Here is a 17,206-nt window from a genome sequence, read left to right as displayed (position 1 = left end):
TTCACTTCCTAATTAGTAGATCCATGCTTCCATGCCACCAGTGCAATCTCTGTATGGAAGCCAAGGTAATTTTTTTCTTTTTTAACATTTCAAAGAGTAATTTTTTTTTAAATGCAAGTCTGATTCTATTATCTCATGAAATATCCTTTACAGGCTTCCAATTACTTTTAGAATAAAACCTGAAACCAGCCCTAATCCTAAAAGATCCTGTATAACCTGATTAATGCCATCATGTCAAACATGGTTTTCTCTGTAGCCTCTTCGATGCTATGGTCCTCATTCCCATCCCTCTTAAATACTAATTAGTAGAGAAAAGCTTAAACAAAATAGAAATAAATTATTTTCCACAAATTATAAAGAAAAGGCTTTCTTTTGGTCTAGTGGATCCAGGTAATGATCAGCAAAGGCTGCTAAACAAGTCAAAGGCTGATGGGTAAACTATAATGAATGAATGATGCTGAAAAATACTTTAAACCTATTAGGAACACTAAAAGTAGGACAGCCAGACATATATGTGCTTCTCAAGATGATAGAACAGGAAGAAGTCAGCACCATGTATTTGGCACTTCTTGCCAAGAGAATTAAACTTAATGTAATCAAGCCAACAGATCTGCACTGTTTAATTCAGTAGCCACTACCTTCATATGGCAATTTAGCACTCGAAATGTAAATTAAGACACACTGTAAGTAAAAAATATATGCCAGAATTCAAAGACATGGGCTGAGTGCAGTGGCTCACGCCTGTAATCCCAGCATTTTGGGAAACCAGGGCAGGAGGATCACCTGAGGTCAGGAGTTCAAGACCAGCCTGGCCAATATGGTGAAACCCCACCTCTAGTTAAAATACAAAAATTAGCAGGGTATGGTGGTATGCACCTATAATCCCAGCTACCTGGGAGACTGAGGCGGGAGAACTGCTTAGAGCTCAGAAGGTAGAGGTTGCAGTTAGCCAAGATGGTGCCACTGTGCTCCAGCCTGGGCACTCTGTCTTTAAAAAAAAAAAAAAAAAGTTTGTAGAAAAAGAAATGTAAACCATTTCTTCAATAATTTAAAAAATCTGATTACGTGCTGAAATGCTACTATTTTCCCCCTATTTTTTACTTTTTTATTGTGACTACTAAAATAATTTTAAATTTTCTATGTGGCTTATATAATATTTCTACTGAACATTGCAGCTCTTAAACCATAAGTTTACAGGAAATACAAGTGGTAGAAGAAATGGTAAAAAACATAAGGATAAAATAAGCCAAAACCACATATACAAAATTCCTAGTTAATTCCTATGGCTTTTCTAGACCCAAACTTAAAAGCGGCCCACATCTTTCAATTCTGGCATATATTTTTTACTTACAGTGTGTCTTAATTTGCATTTCAAGTGCTAAATTGCCATATGAAGGTAGTAGCTACTGAATTAAACAGTGCAGATCTATTGGCTTGATTACATTAAGTTTAATTCTCTTGGCAAGAAGTGCCAAATACATGATGCTGACTAAAGGATACCTTAGGACACTTATATTCCTTGTTATTTCTTCAAAAAATATTTCTCTTCAAAGAATATTTCTAGCACTCTCACTGTAATCAATACTTTCCTTCACAATACGCTTATTAAGATGTAGTTAGTATTTATGTTATTTTATTGTCTAATATCTGTGTCCCCTAGTAGACCAAATGCTGAACTCATTACAATAAAATCTTAGGCCTTGGAAACTGAGTATCTTTCCAAATTCCTTTAGTAACGTCACTCTTGTACAATCCATACTCTCTTCATCTGGCATTTAAAACTACCCACAACCTGAGCCCTAATCTTGTATTCAGTCTTATCTTCCACAGTACCTCTAAAGCTCATCACTCTGGTCAAATTTTACCATTTAATCTTTTTTCCTAAACATGCTGTTATGAGTGAAACGATGTCCCCCTCAAAATTTATATATATATTTTTTTTTCTTTTTTTTTGAGATGGAGTTTGCTCTTGTTGCCCAGGCTGGAGTGCAGTGATGTGATCTCTGCTCACTGCAACTGCCACCTCCCAGGTTCAAGCAATTCTCCTGCCTCAGCCTCCTGATTAGCTGGGATTACAGATGCCCGCCACCATGCCTGCCTAATTTCTGTATTTTTAGTAGAAACGGGGTTTTGCCATGTTGGCCAGGCTGGTCTCAAACTCCTGGCCTCAGGTGATTTGCCTGCCTCGGTCTCCCAAAGTGTTGGGATTATAGGCATGAGCCACCAGGCCTAGTCAAGAAAACTTTAATAAGCTCCAGAAAGACTTTATAAATAACAAAGTAGAAATTCTAGTTCAGATTTGACTCTTAACGCCTATGGACTTCCAGAAAGCCTTTCCTGCTCTTCTCCATTTATCTTCATTCCACCCATTCTTCCAAGTCATACTTCCTGCATGAAGTCTTTCAAAATACCCATTTTGAAATACTGGAATATTTGGAAGAATATCCCGTTTCTTTAATTCTTAAAACTTCCAAATTAAAATTCCATAAAACATGTTTTCTTGAGTACTTGTCCTATTTTTAAAATATTTTAATTATTTTCCACTTAAGATCCCAGAGAGCAAGGTTTTATACTTCTTTATATCCCTACATAATAACTAGCTAGTAAGTGGTGACTAAATATTTAAGTCATAAGTTATCCTAAAGCAGAGAAGATAAAGGACAAAAGGATTATTAGGAAAATACAGATTTTTTTTAAAGTAATCACTGGGTAAAAACAAAGAAAAGTAAAATAATTTCATATGAATATTGATATAGATGTAAGGTTGCTACTACATATATGGCAGTAGCTGAATAACAACAAAAGTCTCTATAATTTCCTACAACAAAACATACTAAAATGAATGAATATATGTTTTTTCCTGGAACAAAGCTACACTAGTCAAAAATGTTTAAAATGTGGTGGCCTCACTGCACACACTAATTGTAAAGCCAAGAGTGTACACATCTGGCCCAATGCAGTGGCTCACACCTATAATCCCAGCACTTTGGAAAGCCGAGGGAGAAGAATCACTTGAGGCCAAGAGTTCGAGACCAGCAAGTCGTGCTTGGCCAACACAGCAAGACTCTGCTCTATTTAAAAAAAAAAAAGTATACAAATTAGGGAAATCACCAGTTATGTTCTACTAAGATAACTGACTACATGGTATTGTAAATATAGGCAACATCTCTGACTTTTCATAATTAAATATCTCTAGTATCAAATTTCTCAAGAAAAAAGTGGGATACAAAAATGACAAGAAATTCTAGTCATAGAGCTAGGTTACATAAACATGGAAGTTCATTATATTTTAATATGAATTTTTAATAATTTATACAATAAGTATTTCTTGGCAGCAACAACAAATATAAAATATTTTTCACTTCAACAAAGGAATTGTATTTTCAATGCTACTCACCCTGTCGATCAAATAATGAATCAGCAGCTGTGGCTTTATTTGAAGGAGCCTCTGTGATCGGTCTGAGGTATGATCTGTATCCTTTTAAAATAGATGCCATAAAGTGTAAAAATGCCTCTTGAATTTCCATCTCAAGCTGTGTCATCTTCTTTTGCCAGGAGAAATCTGCTTCAATCGGAGTCATGTCAATTGCTGAGCCTTCTTGAGTTTTTCGGTGAACTAACAAAGGAAATAAAAACAGAAAATGGTATTATGATGTTTAAATTTAAAAAGAATTTTCTCCTATGCATTCCTTCATCAACAATATTCCTTTTTTCTCACACTACCTGAAGACAGCTGGGGATACAATTTCTTTAAGGTGCTAAGTAGATTTTTGCATGGCTTTTTGGGAAGTTGCTTCCAGTTCATGTTCTTCTTTTCATCTGATCTATTAAATCAGAATAAAATTCATAAAATTTGTTATTCATAATATGCATTTACTAAACAAAACTCTTGTGTCAACCTAAAACAAAAAAAAAAAAACGGAAAAGATGTTTTTACTGACGTTACAACTGATGCAAACAGTTTGAATAAGTGATTTTCCAGGAAGTTATCTTTTTACTCAATCAACCTCAGTCAAATTTAGCCATCTCATTCTTACCCTTCAACATGTATTTTCAATACTGGAGTTAGGAATACAACACTGAAGCCTAACTTCAAAAGTTACATTTTAGAATTATGACATTATAAGTGTCAAATCTAGTTGACTTGAGACTTCAAGCTACTCCTGGTAGGCTTCTAAAATGCTGTGTGCCAAAAGAGAAGAACTGGAATTTAAGTAAGGATTAAAAGTACACATAGTTCATCCAGCCCTCACAGTTAAAAATAAAATAATGGAAATACCATTATTCAATATAATCTATGATCATAAAAAAATAAAAACCAAAGCCAGACTAGCCTGCCCAACATGGTTAGACCCTGTCTCTACTAAAAATACAAAAATTAGCCCGGTGTGGTGGTATGCGCCTGTAGTCTCTGCTACTCAGGAGGCTGAGGCAGAACAATCACTTGAACCTGGGAGATGGAGGTTGCAGTGAGCTGAGGTTGCAGTGAGATGGAGGTTGCAGTGAGATTGTACCACCGCACTCCAGCTTGGGCAACAGAGCAAGACTCTGTCAAAAATAAACAAAAACAAAACCAAAGCCATAGAAATGACCATTTTTAAAGGTATTACTAAAAGCTTGTTTCCAGAATTTTATATTCTAAAAATATAAAATATATACATATATATTCCAAGAATATAATATAAAATACAGCAGACACAACTGCCTGAAAAGCCGTCTTCTTTAAAAAGTTAGTATAAATATAACACATGTTCTTTAAAATTCATGGCTAAGTTGGCAAGAATATTGGGGAAAGTTTCACTGGTCGAATACCCAGCGTAAAACCAAGGCCACATCTGCCCTGAGAATTAACAGAGAGTCTTGGATTTTAAAGACTTCTTAGAGAACAGAAGACGAAGTCTCAGTATTACCAAGAAGTGTGTTAGAACTAAGACTTCCAAATAAAACAGGTACCCTTGAAAGGCTGGCTCAGTTTGATTCTTTTTTTTTTTTTTTTTTTAAAACAGAGTTTCACTCTGTCATCCAGGCTGGAATGCAATGGTATGATCTCAGCTCACTGCAACCTCGGCCTTCCAGGTTCAAGCGATTCTCCTGCTTCAGACTCCTGAGTAGCTGGGATTACAGGGGTATGCTCCCTTTTTTTTGAGACGGAGTTTCGCTCTTGTTACCCAGGCTGGAGTGCAATGGCGCGATCTCGGCTCACCGCAACCTCCGCCTCCTGGGCTCAGGCAATTCTCCTGCCTCAGCCTCCCGAGTAGCTGGGATTACAGGCACGCGCCACCATGCCCAGCTAATTTTTTGTATTTTTAATAGAGACGGGGTTTCACCATGTTGACCAGGATGGTTTCGATCTGTGGACCTTGTGATCCACCCGGCTCGGCCTCCCAAAGTGCTGGGATTACAGGCTTGAGCCACCGCGCCTGGCCTAATTTTTTATTTTATAGAGATGAGGTTTTACCACCTTGGCCAGAATGGTCTCAAACTCCTGGCCACATGTGATCCTCCCACCTCAGCCTCCCAAAGTGCTGGGATTATAGGCATGAGCCCCCGCATCCCACCAGATTCTTTTTTTAACCCAAAATGCTATAATCCTAAGTCCTTTACCTAAGTCAGAAATTGTTTAGGTTTCTCTAAATGTAGCATGGCATAATGAAAAGGGCAGCAATTCTAGCTTTAGAATCAATCCAGAATCCTGATTGTACCTTTATATTAACTGATTAATGAAATTAATAAATTTAATAAAATTTAATTAACTAATAAAAAATTAAATGATTTTTAATCAGGTTCTATTTTGTATAATTTTTCTTTAGCACTCAGTGCAGTTCACATGTGGCTTTTTTTTTTTTCCAAGCAAGTCATTGTATTTTGGAATCTTTTTTTGCATACTTTAAATCTTTTATTTTAATTTAAAATACGTCAATTTTTTTTTTTTTTTTTTTTTTGAGACGGAGTTTCGCTCGTTACCCAGACTGGAGTGCAATGGCGCGATCCCGGCTCACCGCAACCTCCGCCTCCTGGGTTCAGGCAATTCTCCTGCCTCAGCCTCCTGAGTAGCTGGGATTACAGGCAGGCGCCACCATGCCCAGCTAATTTTTTGTATTTTTAGTAGAGACGAGGTTTCACAATGTTGACCAGGATGGTCTCGATCTCTTGACCTCGTGATCCACCCGTCTCAGCCTCCCAAAGTGCTGGGATTATAGGCGTGAGCCACCGCGCCCGGCCTAAAATATGTCTATTTTTAAAAATTTCAACAGGTTTTGGGGGAACAGGTAGTGTTTGGTTATATAGATAAGTTCTTTAGTGGTGATTTCTGAGATTTAGGTGCACCCCTCACCCAAGTAGTATACACTACACCCCATGTGTAGTCTTTTTTCCTTCAACCCCCTCCTACCCTTTCCCCCAAGTCCCCAAAGTCCATTGCATGGTTCTTTTTTTCTCTCTCTTTTGAGAGGAAGTCTCACTCTGTTGCCCAGGCTGTAGAACAGTGGCACAATCTCGGCTCATCGCTATCTCTTCCTCCCAAGTTCAAGCGATTCTCCTGCCTCAGCCTCCCAAGTAACTGGGATTACAGGCACATGCCACCATGCCTAGCGAATCACTGTATCATTCTTATGCCTGCGTCCTAATAGCTTAGCTCCCTCCCTCAGCTTGGATTTTGATAGGAGGAGGGATCTCCCCTGAGAATTCATTACTATAAGCCTGCCAACTAATGGGTTATGAGTTTGACTGCATGCTACTGGCATGGTGCAAGAAACTGTAAGTCAAAATAGTGCTCCCTAGCTTAACGCCACCAGAAAGGAAGCAAACATAATATCCTCTCTGTAAGGACAAATGTCTTATAAAAGAGCTAACACTTTCTTTGTGCCTGATAGTGTTGTAAGATATATTTTAACACCTCTGAAACTGTCTTAGTAGTGATAGCCTGTCAAGTTTAATTCTGATCAATTTATCTCATTTTATGTAATCACTGTCTTAATATTTTAGTGCTATCTTTTACCACCCCCACCCCCAAATTAAATATTATCATTACTGTCTGGATTCTCATCCATTTGTAACCTGGCCCTGACATTTACTATCTGTGTGACTTTGTATAATAAAATCACTTAACTAGTCAGTTATTCAATTTTCTGACCTGCAAAATGAGGGCTGATAATGTACCTATAGAGCTACTATGAGTAGATGAACTGCATTTCATCTAATCTAAGTGGTCATCAATTGTAAAATTAATTGTTTTTGTACCAATAAGAGTTAGAGGATGTTGCCAATTAAAGTATTTTAAAGTCTACTTTACTGAGTGAAAGAGCAAAATATTAATTTTAAGCTCTAAGTACCCATATTAAAATATTAAGAGAAATCATAAAGGAACATAAATACGAAATTATATAAACACACACGTGTAATATTTAGGTAAGATGTGAAAAAAAACAGAATAATTCAATCTGAAGGAGAAAAAAGTATAACAGCACTGAAAAAGCAGAATGAAAAGGACAAAATAAGACAGAAACATTCAAATATCTAACAATACAGGTAAATTAATGGATTCTACAATAAAAAGACAAATGTTAGATTCAATTTTTAATGCCAGTTATATACTATACACAAAATATCTGAAATTAAAAGGATGGGAAAAGATATACCAAACGTAAAATAATACATCTAACATATTAATGAGAAGAAAAGAAAAAACTAAAAGAGCATCGGTGATTTTTTTTAAAGTAGCTACAAGATAAAAGTATGAGTTTCACTGCAGAACAATTTTGAACTTGAGTGTCCCTCATAACAGAGCCTTAAGTACATAAAGCAAATGTCCAAATAACTATACAATGTAACTGAGAAATCTAACACCATACTGGGAGTTTTAAAACTTTAATATGATCACACAGCTCAAAAATAAAACACATACATACACCCTTGTTCCAAGTCTGCTCAGTTCCCTCACCCTCATAATACATAACCACTAGTTTCCTGTGCACGTTTTAATGTTTCTTTATCCCAAAACCAGCAGATACAAGTAAACATAATTATTCTCTGCCTTTTCTTTTGTATAAGTAGCAGCACACTTCAATACACAATTATCACCTTGATTTTTTTCATTTAATAATATATCTTTTGTAGCCAGGTAAGGTGGCTCACGCACCTGTAATCCCAGCACTTCGGGAGGCCGATGTGGGCGGATCACTTGAGGCCAGGAGTTTGAGACTAGCCTGACCAACATGCAAAATCCCATCTCTACAAAATATACAAAAATTAAGTGGGCATGGTAGTACCTGCCTGTAATCTCAGCTACTCGGCAGGCTGAGGCACGAGAATTGCTTGAGCCTGGAAAGTGAATGTCCCAGTAAGCCAAAATCGTGTGTCACTGCACTCTGGCCTGGGTGACACAGCAAGTCTCTGTCTCAAAAACAAAATCTCTTTTGTGATTTTTTTTTTTCCGATACAGAAAGCATCCTTACTCGTTTTACAGCTTTTATAGTAGTATTCCATCGCTGGAACCATTTAACAAGTCTGGAACACCCGGATTTTTCTTTTTCTATTTTGAACAAACGTAATTTTATATGAAATAAAACTTTACAACAAATTCCTAGAAGTGGAATTGCTTAAGTATATGTATGTGTAATTTTGACAAATGTTGTCAAATTTCCTCCACAGAGGTTGTGATCATACATATCCCACTTCTAACTGCAGTGAGTGCATAAAGACTGCTTACTTCAGGCCAGGCGTGGTGGCTCAAGCCTGTAATCCCAGCATTTTGGGAGGCCGAGGCAGGTGGATCACAAGGTCAAGAGATCGAGACCATCCTGGTCAACATGGTGAAACCCCGTCTCTACTAAAAATACTAAAAATTAGCTGGGCATGGTGGTGTGTGCCTATAATCCCAGCTACTCAGGAGGCTGAGGCAGGAGAATCGCTTGAACCCAGGAGGCAGAGGTTGCGGTGAGCTGAGATTGCACCATTGCACTCCAGCCTGGGTAACAAGAGCAAAACTCCGTCTCAAAAAAAAAAAAAAAAAAAAAAAAAGACTGCTTACTTCTATCATCCTCAAATAGTATGCTATTTAAGCATTTCATTTTGAATTTTTGTTTGGCTTATCTGAAAAGTGAAAAAGTAGTATCAACATGTAGAACTAATGCGGCATTTCTCTTATGAGTGAGGTGCTTAAGCATTAAATAAGCTTAAGCTTATTTGACTTTCTTTCTGTGAAAAGACTTCATAATCTTTGCCTATTTTCTACAGTTACTGGTCTTTTGGCAATTTTTAGCAACTCTTTCACATAGAATATTTACAAAAACTGACCATATACTTTGCTTTAAAGCAAATCTCAACAAGTTCTGATCACAATTCAACAGCCAATTATCATGCTTATGAACTACAAGAGGATCACAAAAGGCATTTATAAACTTCAGTATTTATGATTTTAAAAAATTTTTAATGACCAAAGTAGAAGATAAATTCCTTAATTTATGATTAAGATACCAAAACTCTAGAGGAGGGATGGGCAAATTTTTACTAAAAAGGCCAGATAGTAAATATTTAGGCTTTGAGGACATTACAGTCTCTGTCACAACTACTCAAACATACTGTTGTATCATGAAAGCAGCCATGGACCATATGTAAATGAATAAGCATGGCTGTGTTCCAATAAAATTTTATTTAGGCCAGATGTCAATCCTGTTACATATCAATAATCATACTGTATGATAAACTGCTCAAAGCATCCCCTTTGCAATTAGAAACAAGACAAGATACCAACTATAAGTACTTCTATTCAACATTACACTAGTAATCCTAGCTGAAGAATTAAGACAAAAAATTTAAAAATACATTACAGTAGTGTAAGTTGATAAATGTGATATTTATAGGCAGAAAATTGAAGATAATATAGTAATTAAAATAAGAGAATTCAGCCGGGCATGGTGGCTCATGCCTGTAATCCTAGCACTTTGGGAGGCCAAGGCAGACGCATCACTTGAGGCCAGGAGTTCAAGACCAGCCTGGCCAACATGGTGAAACCCTGTCTCTACAAAAAAATAAAATAAAATAAATAAGAGAATTCAACTAAGTTGCTAGCTATAACACCACTACATAAAAATCAACATTTCCATCCCCCAGCAACAAGTAAAAAGTGTTATTAAAAATACCATTTACGGTAGCAATAACAACTGAAAGGTACTTGGGAATAAATAAGTATAACAAAAGATGTGAATTATCTTTCTGGAGAAAACACAAAGTTTACTGAAAAACTTTAAAAAGATCAATGAAGTGAAATACCACATTCATGGGTCCTATTTCTTGTGTGTATTTTCAATGTGTGTCAAAATGGTATCATTTACCTCCAAACAAATAAATACAATAAAATTCTAACCAAAATCTCAATATAATTTTGTGTGGAGCTTAACAAGATGGCATTAAAATTTATATGGAAAAACCAAGAACCATATATGGTCAAAACAATTTTTTTTTTTAGACGGAGTTTTGCTTTGTCACCAGTGCAGTGGCACAATCTTGGATCACTGCAACCACCGCCTCCCAGGTTCAAGTAATTCTCCTGTTTCAACCTTCTGGGTAGCTGAGACTACAGGTCCCTACTATCACACCCAGCTAATGTTTGGATTTTTAGTAGAGATGGGGTTTCACCATATCGGTCAGGCTGGTCTCAAATTCCTGACCCCAGATGATGCACGAACTCCCAAAGTGCTGGGATTACAGACGTGAGCCATCATGTCTGGCCAGTGAAAACAATGTTTAAAAAGAACAGAGGTAAGAGGATTTGCCATGGACACTGCCAAAAAAATCTCATACCATGACTTATTATAACAGTTTTACTAAGATATAAATTCATATACCATACAATTGACCCATTTGACATTACAATTCAATGGTTTTATTATATTCACAGAACTGTGTAACTACCACTACAATCAATTTTAGGATATTTTCATTACCTCAAAAAGAAATCCCACAGTCACTTCGCTTCCAATACTCTCATCCTCTCCACTCCAAGGCAACCACTAATGAATCTACTTTCTGCCTCTAGAGATTTGGCTGTTTTGGACATTTCATATAAATTGAATCATAATATAAGGTCATTTAACATAATGTTTTCAAGGTTCATTCATGTTGTGGACAACTTAATTTTAGTCATTAAGATAGTATAATACTAGGAAGAGGTTGAAACAAATCAAAGGAAAAATTCTTTTTATACATATCTGTACAAATACAGAAACTGATATGCCATATCAAGTTTGGCTGAACTAAAGAACTATGTGAGAAAAGCAAAACCTCACAACTTTAAAAATAACCATAATATTTCATGGCCTCAGGGCAAAATATTTCATATACAAAAACCAAAAACAGTACTCCATAAAGAAAAATTAATAAATTTGACAAATTAAAATAGGCCTTTGTTTATCAAAAGACACCAAAAACAAAATGGAATGACAGGTCACAATGTGGAAGAAGCTGTTTGGAATGTATGCAGCAGACCTAGAATTAATTCCAGATTATATACACAATTTCTACAAATCAAAAGAAAACGACAGTCTAACAGGAAAACAAATCAACAAAGGAACATACAATCCACAGGAGAGGAAAACAAAGGAGCACAAGATAGGAAAATGCTCCATTTGCTACTAATTAAAGAAATGTGAACTAAGGCCACAGTGAGATACCATTACCATCAAATTACTAAAAAATTTAAAAGTCTGACCACAAATGTTGGCAAGGATATGAAACAAAGAGAACTCATCTGCCGAGGACGGACTAAACTTGGCAGGATAATTTGGTATTAGCTACTAAGTTGAAAATGCTCATTCCCTACCAAACAACATTAGCACTTCCAGGTAGTTCCTGGCTAATTTTTTATTTTATGTAGATGGAGTCTTACCACGTTTGCCCAGGCTCGTCTTAAACTCCTGGGCTTAAGTGATCCTCCTGCCTCAGCCTCCCAAAGAACTGAGATTAAAAGTGTGAGAAACTACACCTGGGCACATTTCATAATTCTTTAAACACAACTGAGCAGGGCGGGCACAGTGGCTCACACCTGTAATACCAGAACTTTGGGAATGTTCAAGACCAACCTGGCCAACATTGTGAAACCCCATCTCTACTAAAAATACAAAAAAATTAGCCAGGCATGGTGGCATGCAACTGTAATTCCAGCTACTCAAGAGGCTGAAGCAGGGGAATCACTTGAACCCAGGAGGTGGAGGCTGCAGTGAGCCAAGATCATGCCACCACACTCCAGCACTCTAGCCTGGGCAACAGAGCAAGACTCTGTCTCAAACAAACAAATAAACAAATAAATATATAAAATAGAGCAAACATCTCAAATTTATGTTAGAAAATAATGTTTTATCAGAAATTTTATAAAAGTTATTCAAAACTGGGCAAAAGTAAGAATCTCCATGTTATTATATTCAGAACAGTAAATAAAATAAGGTAAAAAAAATCTGAGTATCCACTTCATAAATAATTATTTCTAAAAACACCACAATTAATACATTCCTAAAATAACTGTTTTTCAGGGAGAGTAGTCTATAAACAACAAAATGTGTGCTACAAAAAACTATTTAATTCATGTAACTTGTTCATTATTTCCAAATTGTAAGTAAATCTAAATATACACAGGAGATACTACAGCTATACAACTTCAAAATACAATGGTAGATCCATGTCAAAATTATATTTTAAGTTATAGCAAATGTCTTCTTACTTCTTTAGGCTATTTTTTTGGTTCACATAAAAATACTTTCCAACCAATTCCACTGCTGGGACTATTTACGCCTCACCCCAAATTTTTCTTATTTATTTTCCACCAATCTCAAACAGTAAAGAATAAAAGTGTTCCACAGCCTGGAAACTGGCACCAACACTAGAAAATTTTTAATACTTATTGCCCTTTCCCACTTTTGGTGGGGGAAGCAGCAACCCTTAAACATCCATCCAGAACTATTTATTTTATTAATGTGGTTTGCTACTCTCTGAACCCTCAGCTGTACCGCTGCCGTACTTATAACCTCCAGCAAACACAAACTATAACTGATTTTTTAATACCAATTTCTATGCAGTAAAGAATAGATCCTTATAAAATTCAAACCATGACAAATAAACAAATGGTGTACTATCACCCTATACTGTAACTAAACTTTATCTACAAAGGGTAAACCCATTTCACCTACATATGCATTTTGAATTAAACCTAGTGCCTTTATAAGAGATTCCAAGAGACATAAAATTAAAAAAAAAAAAATCTAGAAAGCACATCATCTCTTGAGCTCTGAAAGCAGTGTTTACCCATTACTTTTCAAACTCATAGTCTCTTCTGATAAACATAAGTATCTCCTGCTTACATTTAACATGTTACCCAGACATAAACTATTATAATATTGAACATGATTTTTTCCAAATCACAGAGCATTCCCAGATTCTGATACCTGTCCTGGTTGAGAGCTGCTATATTTAAGATGAAGATTTAACAACTACCAAAAATAGCATATTTCTAAATGCTTTCAAAGAACTGTAACTATATATACTGAAAAATATAAATGTGAGATAATATAAAATGAATCAACTTACACATATAACATGTTCGTATCCAAGTCAATGCAAACAACGTCTTGTGGTGGGTCATGAAGATCAAAATACCTTGAGTCAACTCCAACTATAAATGGTAAAGGTGCACTAAGCACTGCAGCCAGTGAAAGAGGACAAAGGGGAATATATGGGCATTGCCACTGAAATGGAAAGATCATCTGGGAAAAAAGTTTTAAAAAATTAACCAAATTTTAAATTTGCAATAGAAATTATATAAGTAACTAATATACTAAAGCGGGACCACTGAAAAACAGTTAAGTCTGTTTTGTTTACCTTAAATTTCATTCCAAAACTAAATGACTATAAAATACTAAGCAACACTATGAAGAAATGTAATTAAAATTTTCAAGCAATGGCAATAATCATAAGCACAACAGAAGTACTAATAGTTCTTTGTACGTTAACCTTTCTAATATCTATGCAAAGCCCACATTCCAATTTAATGGAGAGTCAAAATATGATAAAATGACCCAAAATGTCATAAAACAAACTTATGATCTTTAACTCTTACATGTTTCATTCACCTATTAATTCTCAAAATTACCTCAGATCAAAATCCAACTAAAAGCATCAAGGATTAAAAAAAAAAAAAAATACTGATTTTTCTGGGAATGCTAATAGCTTATTAAAGATCTCAACAAAAAAATTCCTAACTGTTCAAATAAACATCAGTGATGTTTGACATCTTAAAAAAAAGTCAATAGGCTGGCACAGTGGCTTGCACCTGTAATTCCAACACTTTGGGAGGCCAAGGTGGGCAGATTACTTGAGGTCAGGAGTTCAAGACCAGCCTGGCCAACACGGTGAAACCTCGTCTCTACTAAAATAAAAAATTAGCTTTGTTTACACAGGTAAGGAACAAATAAATAAATAAAATAAATTAGCTCGGTGTGGTGGTGCATGCCTGTAATCCCAGCTACTCGGGAGGCTGAGGTAGGAGAATAGGTTGAACCCAGAAGGCAGAGGTTGCAGTGAGCCAAGTTCATGCCACTGCACTCCAACCTGGGTGACAGAGTAAGATTCTGTTTCCAAAAAAAAAAAAAAAGAATACAGTCAATATAAAACATTCCTCTATTCAGACATGATGAGACAGAAAAAGAAAGAAGAGAAACAAAAAATTTCTCAAGAATCTTTACCTGTTTTCCTTTACAAAACTTTAATTGTATCACTTGTGCTTTAAAAAAAAAAGGTAAGTTTTTGATTTTTTTTAAAAAGAATAAAAAAATGTTAAGGCCAAATGCAGTGACTCCCAACACTCTGGGAGGCTGAGGCAGGAGGACTGCTTGAGGCCAGGAGCTCAAGACCAGCCTGAACAACAGAGTGAGACTCTCATATCCATTAAAAAAATAAATAAATGGCCGGGCGCGGTGGTTCACGCCTATAATCCCAGCACTTTGGGAGGCCGAGGCGGGTGGATCACGAGGTCAAGAGATCGAGACCATCCTGGTGAACATGGTGAAACCCCGTCTCTACTAACAAAAAAAATTAGCTGGGCATGGTGGCATGTGCCTATAATCCCAGCTACTCAGGAGGCTGAGGCAGGAGAATTGCCTGAACCCAGGAGGCGGAAATTGCAGTGAGCCAAGATCGTACCATTGCACTGGAGCCTGGGTAACAAGAACGAAACTCCCCATCTCAAAAAAATATAAAATAAATGAACAAATTTTAGAGAAAAAAAAAATTAATAATTACCTAGTTACTAAAATTTTACTAATGATAGTATTTTTCTTCTACTATTAAAATCCTTGTTATCTTTCAAGGTCTAGTTCAATTCTCACCCTTATCCATCATTACTCACCCCAAAGAAATGCCTATAACACTTACTACCTCTGCCAGCTATTGCAGAGGGTTATTCAGGATTGGAATTTTGTCTTCAAACATTTATTTACTTAATATTTGGGCCCTTGCTATGTACCAATCATTATTCTACATAATGGGAGTTTAATAAATGAAACAGATCACTGTCTTCATGAGAGTTACAGTTTAGGGTAAGAGTTTAGGATACAGCAACTTTTTCTGTAAAAATCAGTAAATATTTTAGGCCCTGTGAGCCATATTGTCTCTGTCTCAACTATTTAACACTTCCATCATGCATGAAAGCAGTCACAGGCAAGATATGAATCAACGGCCTATGTTCCAATAAAACCTTATAGAAATCAGTGGAAGGCAGGATTTGACAGGCAGGATCCAACCATTATTTGCAAACACCTTGTCTACCAGGAAGAGAGAAATAAAAAGAAAAACATAATAAACAAAATATTATACCATAGGCTGAGCATCCCTAATTTAAAATCCAAAATCCAAAGTGCTCCAAAACCCAAAACTTTTTGAGGACAAACATGACGCTAAAAAGAAATTGCTCACAGAAGCATTTAGGACTTAGGATTCTCAGATTAGGGATGTTGAACCAGTGTGTATTCTGCAAATACGCCAAAATCAAAAAAAAAAAAAAAAAAATCCTAAATCCAAAGCACTTTTTTCCAAGCATTTTGCATAAAGGACATTCAACCTATATGTCAGGAAGTGATAAGTGCTATGAAAAAAAAAAAGAAAAGGAAAGCCAAGTGAAGGACATTAGAGTTCAGAGCAGGAGAGAGGAAAAGCAGGTTATATGAGAACGAACAGGACAGGTCTCATTAATAAAGTGACAACAGAGCTAAAATCTGAAGAAGGTGAGAGATTTAACCAAGGGTTTATAAAGGAGAAAAGTGCTTCAATGAAAAGCAACAGCTAGGGCAAAGGCCTTAAAGTATGGGGAATGCCTAATGCTCCCAGGACAGTAAGGCCAGAATGCTGGAGAAGAGTGAGCAAGAGGAAGAGTAGTGGAAAAATGAGATCAGATTGCTGAGGGGCAGAGCCACTCACAAAGGACCTTGCAAAGACTTCAGATTTCCTTGAGTGACAATTATCTTCTATTCAACAAAAGGCATCTAAGAAACCTTAGAAAAAAAGCAATGTGGTAGCAAAATATGATACCCTTCTCTTCACCTTTGCCTTTTCCAACACTATTGGGTCACTTTTTATAATGCTCTCATATGTTTCATCAATCTTTGCTATGGGTCTCCATTAATTATTTGATATTCTTTGATATTTAAATCATTCTCCTTTTGAAGCATTTGTTTTGTCACCATTCTTTTCAATGTTCTCTTCTTCAAATGGTTACTAGCATAACTACCAATCATGACTTATAAACGATTTTGCATGCAATTCAGACAGCTCTCCAACATCAGTTACATAAATCTAATATACTCAGGAATTTTTCATAAGAGTACCAATTCCATGTAGCACTTTTTTCAGCTGTTCTTGCACCATATTACTGAAATCCATCAAGAGACAAGGGCACCATGAATCTGACAAAGGGGCTTGAAAAAACACTAATGTTTTATTTAGTAAGAAATATTTGGGTGGGAACTTTCTTTTTTTTTTTTTAAAGACAGAGTCTTCGGCTCACTGCAACCTCCACCTCCCAGGTTAAAGTGATTCTCTTGCCTCAGCCTCCCGAGTAGCTGGGACTACAGGTGCCCACCACAATGCCCAGCTAATTTTTGTATTTTTAGTAGAGACAAGGTTTCACCATGTTGGCCAGGATGGTCTGAATCTCTTGACCTCATGA

General features: G+C 36.3%; 1 protein-coding gene across 3 annotated transcripts in view; it reads right to left on the bottom strand.

Moving 5' to 3' along the window:
* DENND4C (DENN domain containing 4C) overlaps positions 1 to 17,206 on the bottom strand; it is a 134,673-nt gene that overhangs the window by 51,333 nt on the left and 66,134 nt on the right. For all 3 annotated transcript variants that reach the window (XM_010338725.3, XM_074394898.1, XM_010338726.3), the window contains exons 10-12: positions 13,576 to 13,751; positions 3,724 to 3,824; positions 3,398 to 3,616 (exon numbers count right to left, since the gene is read on the bottom strand). In XM_010338725.3, the coding sequence (XP_010337027.1) occupies positions 3,398 to 3,616; positions 3,724 to 3,824; positions 13,576 to 13,751 (496 nt within the window). The remainder of the gene's footprint in view (positions 1 to 3,397; positions 3,617 to 3,723; positions 3,825 to 13,575; positions 13,752 to 17,206) is intronic.

Source organism: Saimiri boliviensis, chromosome 2, assembly GCF_048565385.1.
Source record: "Saimiri boliviensis isolate mSaiBol1 chromosome 2, mSaiBol1.pri, whole genome shotgun sequence".
NCBI lineage: Eukaryota > Metazoa > Chordata > Mammalia > Primates > Cebidae > Saimiri > Saimiri boliviensis.
This window is presented reverse-complemented; position numbering and strand designations above follow the sequence as displayed.